At 36.8% G+C, this 15,731-nt stretch overlaps 2 protein-coding genes across 16 annotated transcripts in view; one reads left to right on the top strand and one right to left on the bottom strand.

Moving 5' to 3' along the window:
* The window catches only part of LOC147652718 (uncharacterized), a 51,114-nt gene extending 40,963 nt beyond the window's left edge, over positions 1–10,151 (top strand). For 2 of the 4 annotated variants that reach the window (XR_015287752.1, XM_086892193.1), the window contains one exon: positions 6,530–10,151. Coding sequence is in view for 1 of the 4 variants with exons in the window: in XM_086892193.1 (XP_086748319.1) it covers positions 6,530–6,538 (9 nt within the window). In the remaining 3 variants the exon portion in view is untranslated. The remainder of the gene's footprint in view (positions 1–6,529) is intronic. The other 2 variants (XR_015287763.1, XR_015287754.1) reach the window with 1 other exon arrangement.
* WDR20 (WD repeat domain 20) overlaps positions 1–15,731 on the bottom strand; it is a 45,655-nt gene that overhangs the window by 17,634 nt on the left and 12,290 nt on the right. The window lies entirely within an intron of this gene.

The raw sequence follows: 15,731 nt of genomic DNA, 5'->3' as shown, positions 1-15,731 counted from the left end.
TCTCCTGTCACAAGAGCCATCACAGAGACAAGGTATCTTCTAATTTTCTAGTAGCACTTTCTCAGTACAACCAATTTTGCATTAAAAATACCATAATCACACAATTCTTGAACTGTAAGTCTATCCTTTAACAACAGGTAAACAAATGATATTATTCTCCATAATCACAAAAAATTATCAACCAGCTCTAAAGAGAGCATTTTCTAGGAACAATGACTGAAGATACTGATACTTTGATTATAAAATACATTTTACACCACTGAGCTACAAAGTAATTTGCTTCTGAAAACAAAATTCAAATATAGCTCAGACAAAATATGTGCTAACAAAACTGAGGAATTTCAATATAAACAAATTAAGATATAGCACTAAGTGTCAGAATAATCAAAAGGAACAGAAAAGCAATTTTAAAGGCTCCCTCGCTTGTGTCACCCGTGTTTATCCCCATATCATTTCTGAACAGACAACTAAAGCTTTCATCATCCAGAGATTAAACCCCACACATTTAATATGCAAGATCATACATCAGGTTCAACCTTGTTTTTTAACCTCCCAATTTACTACGTTCAGAGTCTGTAATTAGAAATCTGCAGATACTCAACAATATTACAGGCCTCAGATGTAGCTGTGATTTGGGGCTCAGATTCTAATTTTGATATATACTTTTTCAGTATATTTAGTCAGAGGAAATCAGGCCAGCAATTAAAATAAACAAGCTTCACATAAAATAGAATTGCTCCAGAGCATTAAACCTTGGAGGACGAGGTCTGAAGAGCAGCAGATCTTTGGTATTCATAGAGCTACACCAAGAGAAAGTAGACCTGTCAGTAGGGAAAAATTCTAACCAGCTACACAGGTGAGCCATTTCCAAGGCAAATTTAACTACAGGATATGCATGACAAGCATTTATACACAACAATATTAAAGTTGCACTTATGTTTTGCAGCATATATTATAAACCAGTTTAATCAGGTATACAGTCTCCTGGTTAAAAACTCCAAAATGAGATGATGTATTACAATTTCTAAAGTCAGCAGACAAAAAAGTTACTCCCCAGAGTCCTGAGATCCATTATAAGCTAAAAGAGAATATTACCAATGCCTCTTCAAGGAGAAATTAAATAGAATACTAGCTCTACTGGGAGATGGCAGGATAATGTGCATGCCTGCCACAGAACATTCACAGGCTGATTGTAAATTTGTGATCTGAATCTGAAAGATCAAATTCTAAAGGCCTTAAAGTTACGTCTTAGACTGTGCAACATTCCCTTATCCTGTATCACTACAAACAAGTGATGACAAGAGAGAACTCCCAGAATTGGGGTAGCATTTCTATCTGGAAGAGCAAGCTACACAAACACATAGCCATACCTCAAATAAATGCAGAATTAAAGCAAGCCTATCAGACTTGAAGTTCTTTCCTCTGGACAGAAGTTGCAGGAGGACTCAATGCTTAAGAACAAAGATCCATTCTGAAGTAAATACAACTTGGCCTGAATCATGCTGAATGACCAGAGCACCACAGACTCTCCCAGCCAGCAGAGGATACAGGCATTACCACCTTCTTTTGAATCCTCACTGTCCTTTTAAGCAGCAAAGAACCAACAGCTGGCTATGTTCAAACTATACCTTGCTCTTTTGTCTGGGCGAGGTTTTACATCATTAGCTTTTGTTTTTGTTGTCCAACAACTTTGGCGTGACTGAAGTTCCCCATCTCTTGAAATTGTGTGGTAACAGACCTAGCAACACATGGAATTCTGATAAATTAAATCTAAGCACATACTTCACTGTGCTTATTCTAGCTGTTCTCTGGGAACCAGATGGCACTGAGAATCTGTCTGAACTTAAATGAAGTATAAATAAACTAATTCAACCCAGAATTAACCAGGCTTCTGCTGACAGGAATGCCCCGCCTTTTATTTACATGCAGCTACTGCTTTCAGTTACAGCATAGTTGTCTCATGGAGGTAAGTCAAATTTACAAGCACTAAAGTACTGCTTCGGACTAGATCTCTCTTACCTGAAAGAGAGTAGAATCAATGGGCACAGGAACTAGGAGACATTTTCTTTATTTCTCCATGGAGATTACTATTGGATTGTGCTAAGAACAAGGAAAGTGCTTACTCATAAAATTCAATCATGCCTGGGACTCAGTGTTTCATTAGCTCACCACTAAACCCATTTGCTATTTTGTGAAAGATGTGATTGTCAGAGAAAAGCTTTTACATGAGATCTGTGTCCATAAAAAACTGTCAAATCCTCGGATCTGACACGCTACTGAACAAGGTGATATGAACTGCCTCCCACTTAGAAGTGGTGATGTACTTTGAAAAAACCCAGAAAACTCTTGGGATTAAGTATGGCCAGACATGGAGGTTAAAAGCACAGGAGCACCCTCAACCACAGCAGTTGGCAGCAAGCTATTTGCACACTTCCTGTCCCAATGCCTTTAAAATTTTCTTCTGAAAAACACTCAGCACTATTCCAGCCTGTCCACTCCGAGAAACTTCCTCAATTGTGGATGATTCATGATGACAGCAACACTTTCAGTAATGACGAATGAAAGCAGAGAGGGGCAGCTGATGCAAGGCAAGGAATATCAAGACCATCCTTACCTGTGCAAGCCTTCACCTTGCTAATCAAGACTGGGACCGGCACCTTGGCCAACTGATACCTGTGCTAAAAGTCTGTTCCTTCCAATATACAGAGGTACTGTAACCCTGGGCAAAGAGACATGGAGTAACAGCTTTTAGACAACAACAGAAACCTCACACACCTGTATAAAGCCAGCAACACAGCTGAACAAAATTGCTGTACCTTGAGCATCAGCAGCTTCCAAGTCCTGCCCCTGAACTTATTAAAACTCTACCTTAACAGAACCTCACACTTGCTCACAGAAGAAAAATTGAACATTTAGGTTTGTGTGATGAACTCATATTCTAGAAATAAAACATGAACCATATAACTGTTTGGGGGACTTCCTACTCTCATTTAGTTAACTCTCAAAGCACACTATTTAAGCAAAATTATTCCCACTCTGCTGGGGAGGGAAAAAAAATAATGTAACAGTCTAACAGTAGCCCATTCACCCTGGATTCATGACTTCCAGTAGAAGGGCAGTCAAATGGAACATATTAATCACAGCTTTAACTACATTAAGAAAAAAATGACAGAAAAAAGCCAACAAAAAACACTTGCCTTAGTCTGAAGCAAATATTTAAGTATTCAGAGTCTGATGTCTGAAATGTCTGATTAGAATGAGCATCAATAACCTTGGTTCTGTAGCTGTACGTAATTCTAAGGTCAAACCCAAAGATTAATATCTATCCAAGATTTATTTTATTGATCCAAGACTTAGAGCTTTCATAATAAGATTGCCTAAACAGTAAATCATATTATTTTAAGTCAGCATTTAATCACACTCCTTGACAGATGCTATTTCTTTTCTTTTCCTAACTAACAGCTAATTGCAGCTTTCTGAAATTTTACTTGAATGAAATGTGTCATACATGTTACAATTCTTTCCAAGCTGAAAACATTGCCACAATATTAAATTAATTGCTTTGTTAATTTATTCCAGGTAATTTCAACTATATTCATCAAAAGGTTTCCATTAGATACTTAACAGTATTTAATATTAGATTTACCAGGAGACTGGCTTTCAATGGGTCATAGCTGCTAGTGAGATTGAGACAAAATAGTGAAGTATTTAATAAAAATTTTGCTGCCAAAAATCCTCTTAAGGAAATCTCTCTTGTCCAGAGAATTAATTGATTTTGAACATCAGATCACAGATTGGGTATATAGTGCAGCTCTAGTGCACAATAAAAGACACACAGAACCAAGACAGTGTACTTTTGAAAACAATTTCCTCTGTATTTCTGGAGCTTGGAATTCCTAAGTGATTACTTGTAACTTGCTATCTCTTCCACACCTTGCTGTCCAGGGATTTAATAGTCCCTGGTCTAGAAACAGAACAATTTGAGAAAGCTGTGCTTGTCACAGTGCTGTACAAGTAACAGGAGAAATCAACTCTTAGAATTATTACTAAGTGAGTTTCTTTGAACTTCACAGCTGCTCTTTAAAACTTAGCTGCAAAAAGAGGCAAGGCAACCTTGCTGAAGTCCTCTGCTTTACAGCATCTCCTGTGAATAGGACAGAACCCTCCCTGACTTGCTCACTGCATTAATAAGGACAGGAAAAACTAAACTTGTTTATTCTTCCTCCTTGTCTGTGCTGGTCTCCTTCTCCTTCCTGCAGAGCTAGCTGAAGAGAGAGAACACTGAAAAACATAGGAAAGCTGAGTTATCCCAGGCACTTTTGTAGAATTTTCTGGCCAATTCCATTCCTTGTTTATGTACACAAATTTCTGACAGAAATACCAGTGTCAATACTTCACACTGGAAATCTCTCTATTACCACAGGAGTAAATTTCTGGGTTTTTCTGTCTTATAGCCCAAATACAGGTCACTTAACATCATCAACAGAATAATTTGTAGTTACATCACTGTTGTTTCAAGCTGATCTGATCTCGCAGCTGACCCTGCTTGGGGCAGGTTAGACTGGAGACTCTCAGAGGCTCCTTCCAACCTGAATAGCCCTGGAATCATAAGCTTAGGATCAACCAAAGCAGCAGCAACAGGGCCACTCCCAGCTTACTTAACAGGTCTGGTTTGCATCCTAAAGGAACTTCAGGAAGCAAGAAATCTCCAGGAATAAGTTGGTTGTCTTTCCCTCTAAAGACCACTGATGTAGGGCAAAAGTTCTGCTTAGTTTATATAAAATACACAACAGAAAATCCAGGCAACACTTCCTGCAAGTACAAAGCCCTAACAAAACACTCTTCAGTGCAGCTGACAGTGCCACAGCCTGTCAGAAGCAAACTGGCTGCTACAAATATAACTGCACATAAGCAGACAGACTGCTGATTTGGCTTTCTTGGTAGAAAGTATAAAGTCTGGCAAGAACTCACATCATCCCCTCAGATTCACAAACCTTTCAGGTAGTGTACAGGTCAACACATGTTCACTTCAGAGGCTCCCTCAAAAACTTAAAATAGTTTAAAAGCTTCTCAGCTTTCACTTAAAAACCAAAAAGAAAGAAGAAAAAAAAAGGTAAAAATACTCATTAGGATTCAATAAAAAAGCCAGTAGACAATCACCACTTGTAAAGCTTCCCTATTTATAGCCACAATAGGTTTCTTAAAGGTAAGGAGAGTTTCTTAAATAAATCAGAGCTGCTTTTTCCATACCTGAGTGATGTGCTTCGTTTCAAGGGTTGCATAATAGGTGTTGTGTGTGTACACAGAGTAGTTTTAAATGTCTCCTGAGCCTTGCAAAGCCATTAATGCTAAGGAAATTTTAGATCTTTATATTGCATTCAATGTACCTGCTTTATATTAAAGTCACATTTCTAAACTTCAATAAAAATATTATTTTTAGTTTTGCATTTAAAATTCAGCTGAACTTTCAACTCCATGAATTGAAGCATCAATAGCTTGCCACTTACAATACTGTTTCTCATAAATGGGTTCCTGTATCTTTGCAGAAGGTTTTTTGTAAGTTACAAAGCACTTGATTAAATGCTGAACAGGAACACTTAAGACATGTGACAGTTTCTAGGATACTCTGTAAGAACAGCTCTGCTAGTGAAACAGGGACACCAAGTAATTTTATTTAACCTAATTTTTTTCAGTGTTCCACACAATTCATCCATAACAAAGTCTTAAAGATCAATTTTGTACAAAGCCGCTTGCAAATTTGCAAAGCTATTTGATATTCTTCTCCCTTCTAGATTTAATTCCCACTTGGGGCCATACAAGACATACATGACTTTTGAAAGGAGAAAAACATTATTTAGTAAGATTTAATCATTTATTCATACAGCAGACAACTATGACCACCTACATTCAGAGAAAAGCTCTAGACCAGATAACTGGAAATAAATCCATGTTTAGGCAGAGATCAGTGCAGTTTTCTGAAGGATTCAATAAAATAATCATATTCTGTTTCCAGAAGAATTACTCTAAGCACTCAAATACAGCAAAGAGCACACACACTGGTTTGAAATAAATATATGTCATATTAACTGAACTGATGGTTATATAATTGGCAAGATCAAGAAAGTAGATGTGAACACCACAAAATAAAGGATATAATAAATAAATATAAAAATATAAAATATAAAAAATAAGGCACATAAAGGACTGTGATTTAGAGCTTATCAAAACAATGTTAATTCCATTATAGTAAGGCCATAAACCAAAACATTTCTGTGGCTACAGTATAGATCAGCACATTATTTTGGAAGTTGTCTAAGGTAAAAGTACCAGGCTACCAATAACCCTAGAAAAAGGTAGATACTTTTATTTTTAAGAAGTGTTCAAAACCTCAGAAAAGCAGATTCAAATAAAAAAATTGTTTGCAAGTCCCCACTCACTTCACAGGTGTATACTGCATCAACTCATTTTTTGTTTATAAGACTGAGCAAAGGGCATAAACAGACTGCTGATTTGGCTTTCCTTTTGACAGGAATATTAACACATTTGAACTGCTGCAGGCCAAGGAGGCTAAGGGAAGTTGAAACAAGGTTTTGAACCCCTCCACAGAAAAATCTGTCTGTCTTCTGAGCACAGAATGCTGCTGCTGCCTCCTCCTGTCACAACCCAAGAGAGGTCTGAAGTCCCTGAAACTGTTCCTTTAGAAACTTAAAGCATCTTCAATTCAAGGTGTTATTACCTGGTAAAATTTTCACCCATGCTAACATTGCTTCTTTAGAATGGAAGACCAAATCACACAACTTGTGACAGTGCTGTTCAAAGAGCCAGGTCAGACCCAAATTGCTCTAATGAAATGACCATGACACAGCTCTGCAGAGCATATCCTGGTCAGTCCTGACAAGGTCTGAGAGCTTAGCATCTCCAAAAGAAACCAAATGGTTTTCTCCCACTCCACAAAGTTGACCAGAAGCACTTCAAGCAACTCCAGTAATCTTCAGCTGCACTACAATCAAGCTATTAAAGCTTCAGGCAAGTGACAGGACACTGTAACTTTTCTAAAGGTGTTTGTTTCTCCATGTTTAACAAAGCAAATTTTTTATTATATCTGCAGAAGAAAACCTGCTCCCTCTGCTTACTAAAAGCACTTGAATTACACACTTACAACACCGATTTACTATGTGACAAAAAGAATATGTGAGCTTTTACTTGCTCTTGAGCCTCTAAATTACCCCTCAGAAACCCACACCAAAGAGTTAACAAAAGAGGTGTTCCACAGCTCCTTTTGCAAAGTTCCCCTCATCATGGGTGCCAGTTAATGACATGATCAACTCAAAAACTGAGACTATGAATTCAGTGTTATGTGTTTGGTCACACTAAATCTGTAAACAGGTTGGTTAAACAGCTCTGAATAAAGTCACTATCACACATTCCCAACAGACATGAACTGAATTAGATGTTCTATTTTGGTTTAAGCAATTACTTGCCTTTTTTTTTTAATGGAAAGAAGGGAGAAGAAGCTCTGATATCAGCATTATTGTCTCTTCCCAGTGCCTGGTCTGCAGAACTTCGGCTCTACTCTAACTTAGCCTGCTGGCTAAAAACCTCTCCAGCAGAACCCTGATTCAGAATCACGTATGTTGTGCATGTGATGCAAACACCTTCCTCCTCTTCTCCCCCTACTCAGCTCTTTTTAAGAGCATATGTAAGAAAGAGATCTCACTGTGAAGTTTTAAGTTCAAAATAATGATCTCTTGGGGCTATTTATAAACCATGGGTGACAGGTCACATTTTTACACTGGTCTCCCCCTCATTGGCTTAACAATTAAGACACAGATTTAACAAGTCATAGCAAATACATACTTCATAATCATGGACTCTAAACTGGACTTTTTTGGCAGGACTTTTCACTTCAGTATCATTTCTTCAAAAGGGGACAGATACATGTTCCCGAAGTTAACTTATGAAGTCAGCTGCATTAATGGATTATTTTCCATCCTAGATTTCTTTCATGAAGCCATTTAAATTGCAAATGTGGAAGTTTAATAACCCTTACAGGATTTTATTTTTTTGCATTAACTACTGTATGGAATTGAAAAAATTGCCAGATTTTAACTCCCACTTCCTATTCCTTATTCACTTATATTAGAGAAGCAAGGTACCTGATGAGTTAATATGTGGAAAAAAATGTCAGTTCTGAATTTTGTTCCCCTCTGATTTTACTGAACACCGTCTTGTTCCCAAGGAAGAGACAATGATGTCTAACATTCCTCATATACACAGCACATATATTTATTACTAGAGTAAGCAGTCCTGTCCTCAGTATTTACACAAAAGTTTTCAGATGTCACAATTTCCACCACTTCTCTGAATATCTCTGTAATAATACATCTTTATAGACCTGTAAGAAGAGATGGACCTCCTGATTTATAAAATCCTGTATTCTTGTTTCTAATATTCTTCCTCATTCCATTTCTTAAAGAAAGAAGTATTTATAAGAACTCAAGTACTAATCAATTACAGCAATCTCCAATATCAATCCCGTCTTTTTGTGTAGGGGCTCCAAACTGAGTCGCCTTCTCCTCCACTTGTACCACCAAGAGATTAGTGGAAACACATACTGCTGCTCATTCAAGTAGCCTAACTGCATCTCCCAAGTTTCTTACAGTTGCCTCTTGCCAGCTAGTCAGCTAAATCAGTCTGTCTTCAACTTCTGCTGCTCTTCCCATTTTACTTTTTTTTCCTGAAGTTACAGATATACCACATAACTATAAATCACCATATGTTATATTTAATGGGATGAAACATTTTATTTACTGAGGCTAATCAGTGGCACATCTTTTCCTGTGGCCTCTAAATTCTTACTTTCCTTTGAGTTAAGCCCTAGTATAATCTTCCAGATGTTTTCATGTTCCACTTTTGTTTTAATTAAAAAAGTGCTCTGTAAGTCCTTTTTAAAGAAGTCAGGAAAAAGCAGACCAACATGTAATTCAGTATAACCATTACTGTTCACAACAAGAACTCCTGAACACCATTTCATAAACGGTTTGTTCCACCACCTCCAATATTTCATGTTCCAGTAACACTACTTCCCAGTTATAACCACAGCAAGCCTCCCTTTCCAAGAGACCATGTATTATAAAGACACAGGAAAATTCATCATAATTTCTCAATAATAGCCTAAACTGCTTTCCCTGAGCCTCCAACTGCCTACCATAATCTCCAATCCATGTTATGCAATGCATAAAGTGATGAGGTAGAGTCACATGTTAGGGTAGGTGCTCACAATCACAATGCCCAACTCCAGCTCTAACCTTGATCTTTAGGAAATCTTTAAAAGTAGTGTCTCCCTCAAGCCACAGATTGGCTTTCTGTGTAACAGCTTCCCTTTGGGGAATGAGACTTTGGAGAAGATACGTGGAAATATACATAGTAATTTACATTCAGAAAGAGAAAAATATCTGCATGATTTGCATGTGACCACACCTATGGAAAACTGTACAGCAAGTCACATGCAAAAGGATCAGATTTTGCCACAACATCCTGACAGGACTACAATACTAAATACTGTGTTCACAGTAAGCTGATTACACACGGAACTTATCAAACTGAAAATCACTCCATTAAAATACTCACATAAAAATCTTGGTTACAGGTAGCAAGCCTTAAGACAAACAACTGTGGGAAAGTGAATTAAATATGGCAAGATATTTAATATAAACAAGTAATTAAAGGATATGTATGCAATTGGGAACACAGACAAACCATTAAATAGAGAGAGATCATATATGTATATATATATATATACACACACATCATACATATGTGATCTAACATACATATAATCATTAACACAGTCAAATTTTAGAGAGATAAGACTGAGTCATCTGTGAAACAAAGCACTGCACACTGAAAATATGTCAACCTTGATTACAGTACTTAAGCAGTTCAATTCCTCTGTCTTCAAGAGGCTACTCTATTCATTCAGTGCCCTTACAGTGAGAGGGCAAGCCAACAAAGAATCTCACTCTTCCCTGCTTGTGAATATCGCCTCTTTTGTGCAAAACTCTGGACTGGCAATTAAGATTTGCTTAATAAAATAGGATTTTAAAATTCTATTCTTTGGGAAACAGACTCTAATAAATTATAAACAAGTATATTTGCTCTCTATAGTGATTATTGCAGTTTACAAGTTTTCTTTTGTGTGTCTTAGTTTCCAAACTTTGGCATGAATTTCCTACTGTGTTTGCCATGGTAACCAAGCAGCCCAAGCCTCTACTTGAAATTCTACTTGAAACTGTTTAGCATTGCATATTGATACATTAATATCCTAAAGTACTCCAAAGAGTAAAGCAGACATTCTCATACTGGAGAACCACCTAGAGAACTAACCTTAAAGGATTTTTGTTGTAGTTTAAAATGGCAGGGTAGTAGGGAAACTTCTTTGGCAAAGATGTACATAAAAAGCTACCAAATAAAGAGAATACACTCACATGAGAGGAATATATTCAATTTATAAGGAGCTACATTAGAACAGCAGTCTATCTGACATTATCTTCTCCCTGTGAAAGAAGAGTTTGCATTCATGTCAGAAAGGAGAATTTGCTCCAGGAGTGCATTTGAATGAGAAAAGACTGTTTCCTGCATTAAAGCTTGTTCCCGTGGTGGAAAACTGTTCTGTTCCAGTGCAAGAGGGGCCAGGTAACTGGCTAACTTGAAGTTCAAGGATTAACACTAGCAGGGCAAAGCCAAAGCACAGTTGCTTGCTTCTTTTAGTTTCCATTTTTAAGAAAGATCTTTCTTCAAACACTTCTCTCAAACACAGGATCATGAGAAAACATCTGTTTTATGCACACAGAACCTCTTCCAATTCCTACAAAACCTACCAAATACCTCAGCATAGTAAAATTTTAGATAAAAGTAAGTACAAAACAGATTAGCAAAAACTGAAAAAAAAACCAGGCTTACTGCTCATATTTTTCAGTCTCACTACACCATATGATTAAAAAAAAAAAAATAAGGGCTGGCTGGTCACCAGTTAAGAAAATCTCATCCTTTACTCTGCTCGTGGTTTACAACAGGATGAAATAGTTCTGACCTTCAAGGCTGCTGTATAAATGGAGACTTGGAATACAAAAAACTACCTCCAAGAATACACAAAATACAAAATCCCCTCCTAAACCTTCCCCACAAAACTACTGAGATACTCTAGCATCCATTTAGCTACCATTAAACATCTCCTGCTCTTTCCATGCTATCTGCCAAGTGAGCTGTACATCCTCTTTTTCACTGAACATTACTGCCTCCAGCTCCTCAGTCTCTTACAGTCCTTTCCTCTCCTGATCTGAAAGCCAGTAAGGTGGCCTCACTGGGTGCCACACAGAGAGTTGGATTTGTATCACTAAAAATAAATTGCCTTCACTCTGTTCATCTGGCTCAGACCTAAGAAGCTTCTGGAAGAAACATTCTGCCTCTTGTTAAAACCTATTCTGTACCTCCCTTAGGGACTGCAGCCTTTCACACCACAGTATTTTTGTTCTGCAGTTCAACTATTAGTAATTGCTTGCAGCAGGGCTGGTCAAAAAGCAGGATTCTTCTAAATTAATAGTAAATTTTGAATGATTTGGATTTGTGGGAGATCTGGTAATGTCTCATATATCCAGGGAAGGTTTCATATTATATATTCTCTCCTTTCCTCTCTTCTTCCTTTTAGTGGGACAAAAAGGATATTTAGTGACTGCTTTGCTCAGAAAATTAAAATTCCACACTTCTTTCTCCAGTTTTACATCAGACACCATCCTCTTCTAGTAGCAGGAGTTAAAAATCACCTAACACAAGCAACCAGAATTTCATACAATATTAAAGCCATCTTCTCAATGCCTAGTACAATGGCACTAAAGACATTCTTTATTTCTATTGGTAAACCTCATTTGGTTCATCTTTGAATAGCATCTATGTCCTCCAGCCTTCAACAGCTGTATCAAAAGCTGGCTCAGCTTGTAATCAACACTACACTATGTTTATCATCTTTTCAAAGTTTTATTGCTGAAGCAAAAATTCCCTATGGATTTTTTTCAATGAATTTTCACTTCATCTTTGGTTGAGATATGAGCTTGTTTCCCCTTATAAAGTAACTCTGATTATGAACAGTGATGCATCCTGAAGTTATTATGAGCACCATGTATGTGCTCTTGCTTCTCTGTATCAGCATCTCAACAATTAAATTATTTCCAAAACCAGTTCTAGACCTTAGCTTGAAGGTGTCCTCCCAATGGCTGTCTCAGATATAAAGAACTAAGCTTGTAATTCTCTGATCATTTTGTAACGGAATTTCCGAGTTCTAAAATTCCCTCATTTTAAATATTTAATATATGGATGTGAATTTCCACTTCATTCAATATGAACTTAATAAGTTACAACTCTCCTTTACTACCAAAGTGTTACACTACAAAGGCTGAGCACCTGAAGTTCAAAATAAAGCTGTCTATATATACACGTTATACATTAATGTTTTCCCACCACAGGGAGACAACATTTTACTTTCAGCAAAATAATAGAGAATCCCTAACAGAGAAATCTACAATGTAAGAATTTCAAAAGCTAAAACTGAAAGGGATTTTTTGTTGTTGTTGTTGTGGTGGGGTATGTGTTCAATAGGCACTCCTGCAAGTTCTTCTCTTATCAGAATACAATCCAGGATAAGCCTTGCAAAAATACCTGCTTGTCACTCAGCCAAAGGCAGCCAGAAGGTTTTTAACAGGAATTTTCACTGTTTGGAATAGAGTGAATTAAAAAGCAGCCGATTTCAGAATAGCACAGAGCATTCCAAATATTCACAGACACTAAATAAAGTTCATGCTGGAATACTACTTATGGACTGTCACAAGCTGTGTAAAGAACACATCACCTTCTGTAAAAGCTGGAAGGCATTGAAGCACACATTTTAGTCTCTTCACTTTTGAGGAACTGAGAAAATGAAGTGTACTGTAACAATTCTCTCTTTCCTTAACTACACTTCGTAATTAAGTTCTGCAAGTCTCACTTAAAATTTATGCTTTGTTAACTATAATTCATTTCTCAATAGTTACAATTTAGTACCTTATAAGAGATTCATAGCTCTTAAGTAAAAAAAGTAATAGTTACCTTTCTGATCTTCTTCTTGCTCCTTATTCTCCAGTGGATCCCTTTACTTCCTCCTACTCCTACAGTCTAGTCACACTGTTGCCTACAATCATAATCTGTCCTTTCTCACCTGTTTTTAATGCTGAGTGAGGCATAATTCAGATGAGCTTACCAGAGTTAAAAATGCATGTACTTGATGTAAGAAACAAATTAAAATAAGGAAAATATGTATGTAAATATCAAATGGATTCCAAGTAAAACCACACATTCTGGCACAATTCAGCTGCTGTTCTCATTCAGTTCACACACTCAGTTGCAATACTCATTAAACACTAAGTTACTTTCACTGGGAATTTGTTTAAATTGGCCCAGCTCTACAAGCAAAACTGGTTAAAAAATCATACCTGTTAAAGGCAACACTTATTTAAATTAGAGCTGGCAGACTGCTTTTAGATGGCACCCAAAACATGGAACAAACTGGAAACATTGCATGATTTAATGGTAGCGTCATCTCTCAGCTGATCACCTGCTCCCCATCCACACACACAAAAGTTACCTGACCTGTTGGACCTATGTTCTTGTCAGTCACGCATTCAAAGCCATTACTTTCACTTTACCTTTGAATCCTATTCTTTTCTAAAACATTGGTATGGTTTTGTTAGAATATTGTAAAAATGCACTTGTGCAATACCTATCAACAGCAAACATTGAGGCTGACTGACAAAAGCAAAAGCTGATTTTTTTTCTTTCACGTGATCAGACATCTGAGGTATCTTTAAAATACTTAACACAAAATTAAGTGTCCTATTAAAAAACACTCTTGTAGCTTCATCACTTAAGTTGTTAAAATTTCATCTCCTTTAACTTTAAAAAGATCAAAATATAGCAACACTTAAAAGTTGGATTGTGTTCTATGGCAAAAAAACCCCAAACACCAGCAGTCCTTTGTCAATACCCTAATGTTTTCTGATTTTAAGAGTGAAGATTAAAGTAGAATATTCCTCTCTTTGAAAGTATTCAGAAGTATTTAAACAAAAAACCAAAAGACTTTAAACATGAAAAGAAAAGGGGAAAAAAAAAATCTGTCTGATTCAGGGAATCAGCATTACAACTTATCTAAATTGATTTACTTGAAGTTTGCAAGCTATTGTATGTTTACGATTATTATTAAATTAGACCAGGTTCAGTTCCATGTACACTTGTCAACAGGCAGAAGTGGAACAGAAATTCATACTGCATAACAATATATTCAATATAACTCCATTCATTATACTAATAACACACAGACAAATAGTTGCAGGTTGAGTTTCCACAAGTCTACCACACCGCTATCTATCTCAGAAAGTTTCTCCCATTCCCTTTTCAGCTCGTAAGAAGAAAAGCTATTTCTTTAGGAAGAAAAAAAAATAAAAGGCGAGAGCAGCAAAAGCTGAGGATTATCCGTTGCTATAACAAAACAATGTTTTAGTCCAACAGTGTAAACTCAGTGCTTGGAAGAAAAAAATTACCTGCTAAGGAAAGCAGTCTGAATAATTGTACCCTGCATTGCTCTGTTGCTATAGAAACTTACTTCACTGTAGCAATTAATTGCTAATCAATTTATAATTTTTCACTACAAAGCTCAATAGAAGTCAAATGCAACTCTGTCATGTCTGTCCAGAAAGGCCAAATTATGTCTTTTCTGGCTACTGCTGGATTTTGCAAGCCCTGAAGGAATGTGGGACATTTCTGATAGTGTTTTTATCAAGCTCATAATTCCATCATGTTTCAGCATGTTAAGAAAATATTACTAGAATAAAGCCCTAATTACTTTAGTACTAAAAATAAGATGGAGCTGGCGCTTATCCTAAGAGCACCAGAACAGACCCACAGAAGTTACATAAATAAAATACTGCACAAATGTATAACCTGTGCTCCAAAACCAGGATGAGGCCCATTGGTTTATGCTTTTTGTGGTAATATACAGTAACAGACAGATGAAATAACATATTTGCTCTAACTATTGTCCTGCAGTTGTTAATTTGCAATGCATCTTCCTTCTGGGGTTGAAGACATTTCATTACAAGCCAGCCCAACAAGATGAAAAGTGTTGCAAAACAAACATAGATACTAGCAAACGAATATCAAGGACCAAATCCCTAAAACAAATATAGTGAACTCTGATCTCCCACAATCCCATGCGTACAAGTTCTAGGATATCACCGTCTGAAAAGCAGAATCCTACCTCAGAATTTTTAGAACAAAAGGCAGTATGTTTCAAATTCAGGTACTAGCTTTCTCAATAAAAATATTTCTTTTAAAGTAAGCTAAGTATTTAGATATTTAAAGTAATAATAAGTGTTGGCAGTTTCACTGGCATAGATATTATGTGGAAAAAACCCACAACCTTTTGCCTGCTATTAATAATTTTCTTTAAAAATTACCATCAAAGGGCTAAAAGTATTCCACATACCAAATGGCCACACAGCATTGTGTCTTTCCTCAGGCTGATTTTTGTCTCAAGCGTAGGAGGAAGTGATCAGACTGTCTATTGTCACCGACAGACCTCACAGACACAGTGCTGCCCACTGAGGGGCCAGTGCCTGCATGTCCAGCATTTTGCTAAAGGTCCTCCC

Source organism: Cyanistes caeruleus, chromosome 6 (genome assembly GCF_971803275.1).
Source record: "Cyanistes caeruleus chromosome 6, bCyaCae1.hap1.1, whole genome shotgun sequence".
In the NCBI taxonomy this organism is placed as follows: Eukaryota; Metazoa; Chordata; class Aves; order Passeriformes; family Paridae; genus Cyanistes; species Cyanistes caeruleus.
Note: the sequence above shows the minus strand (reverse complement) of the source record. Positions and strands in the feature narration are given on the sequence as shown.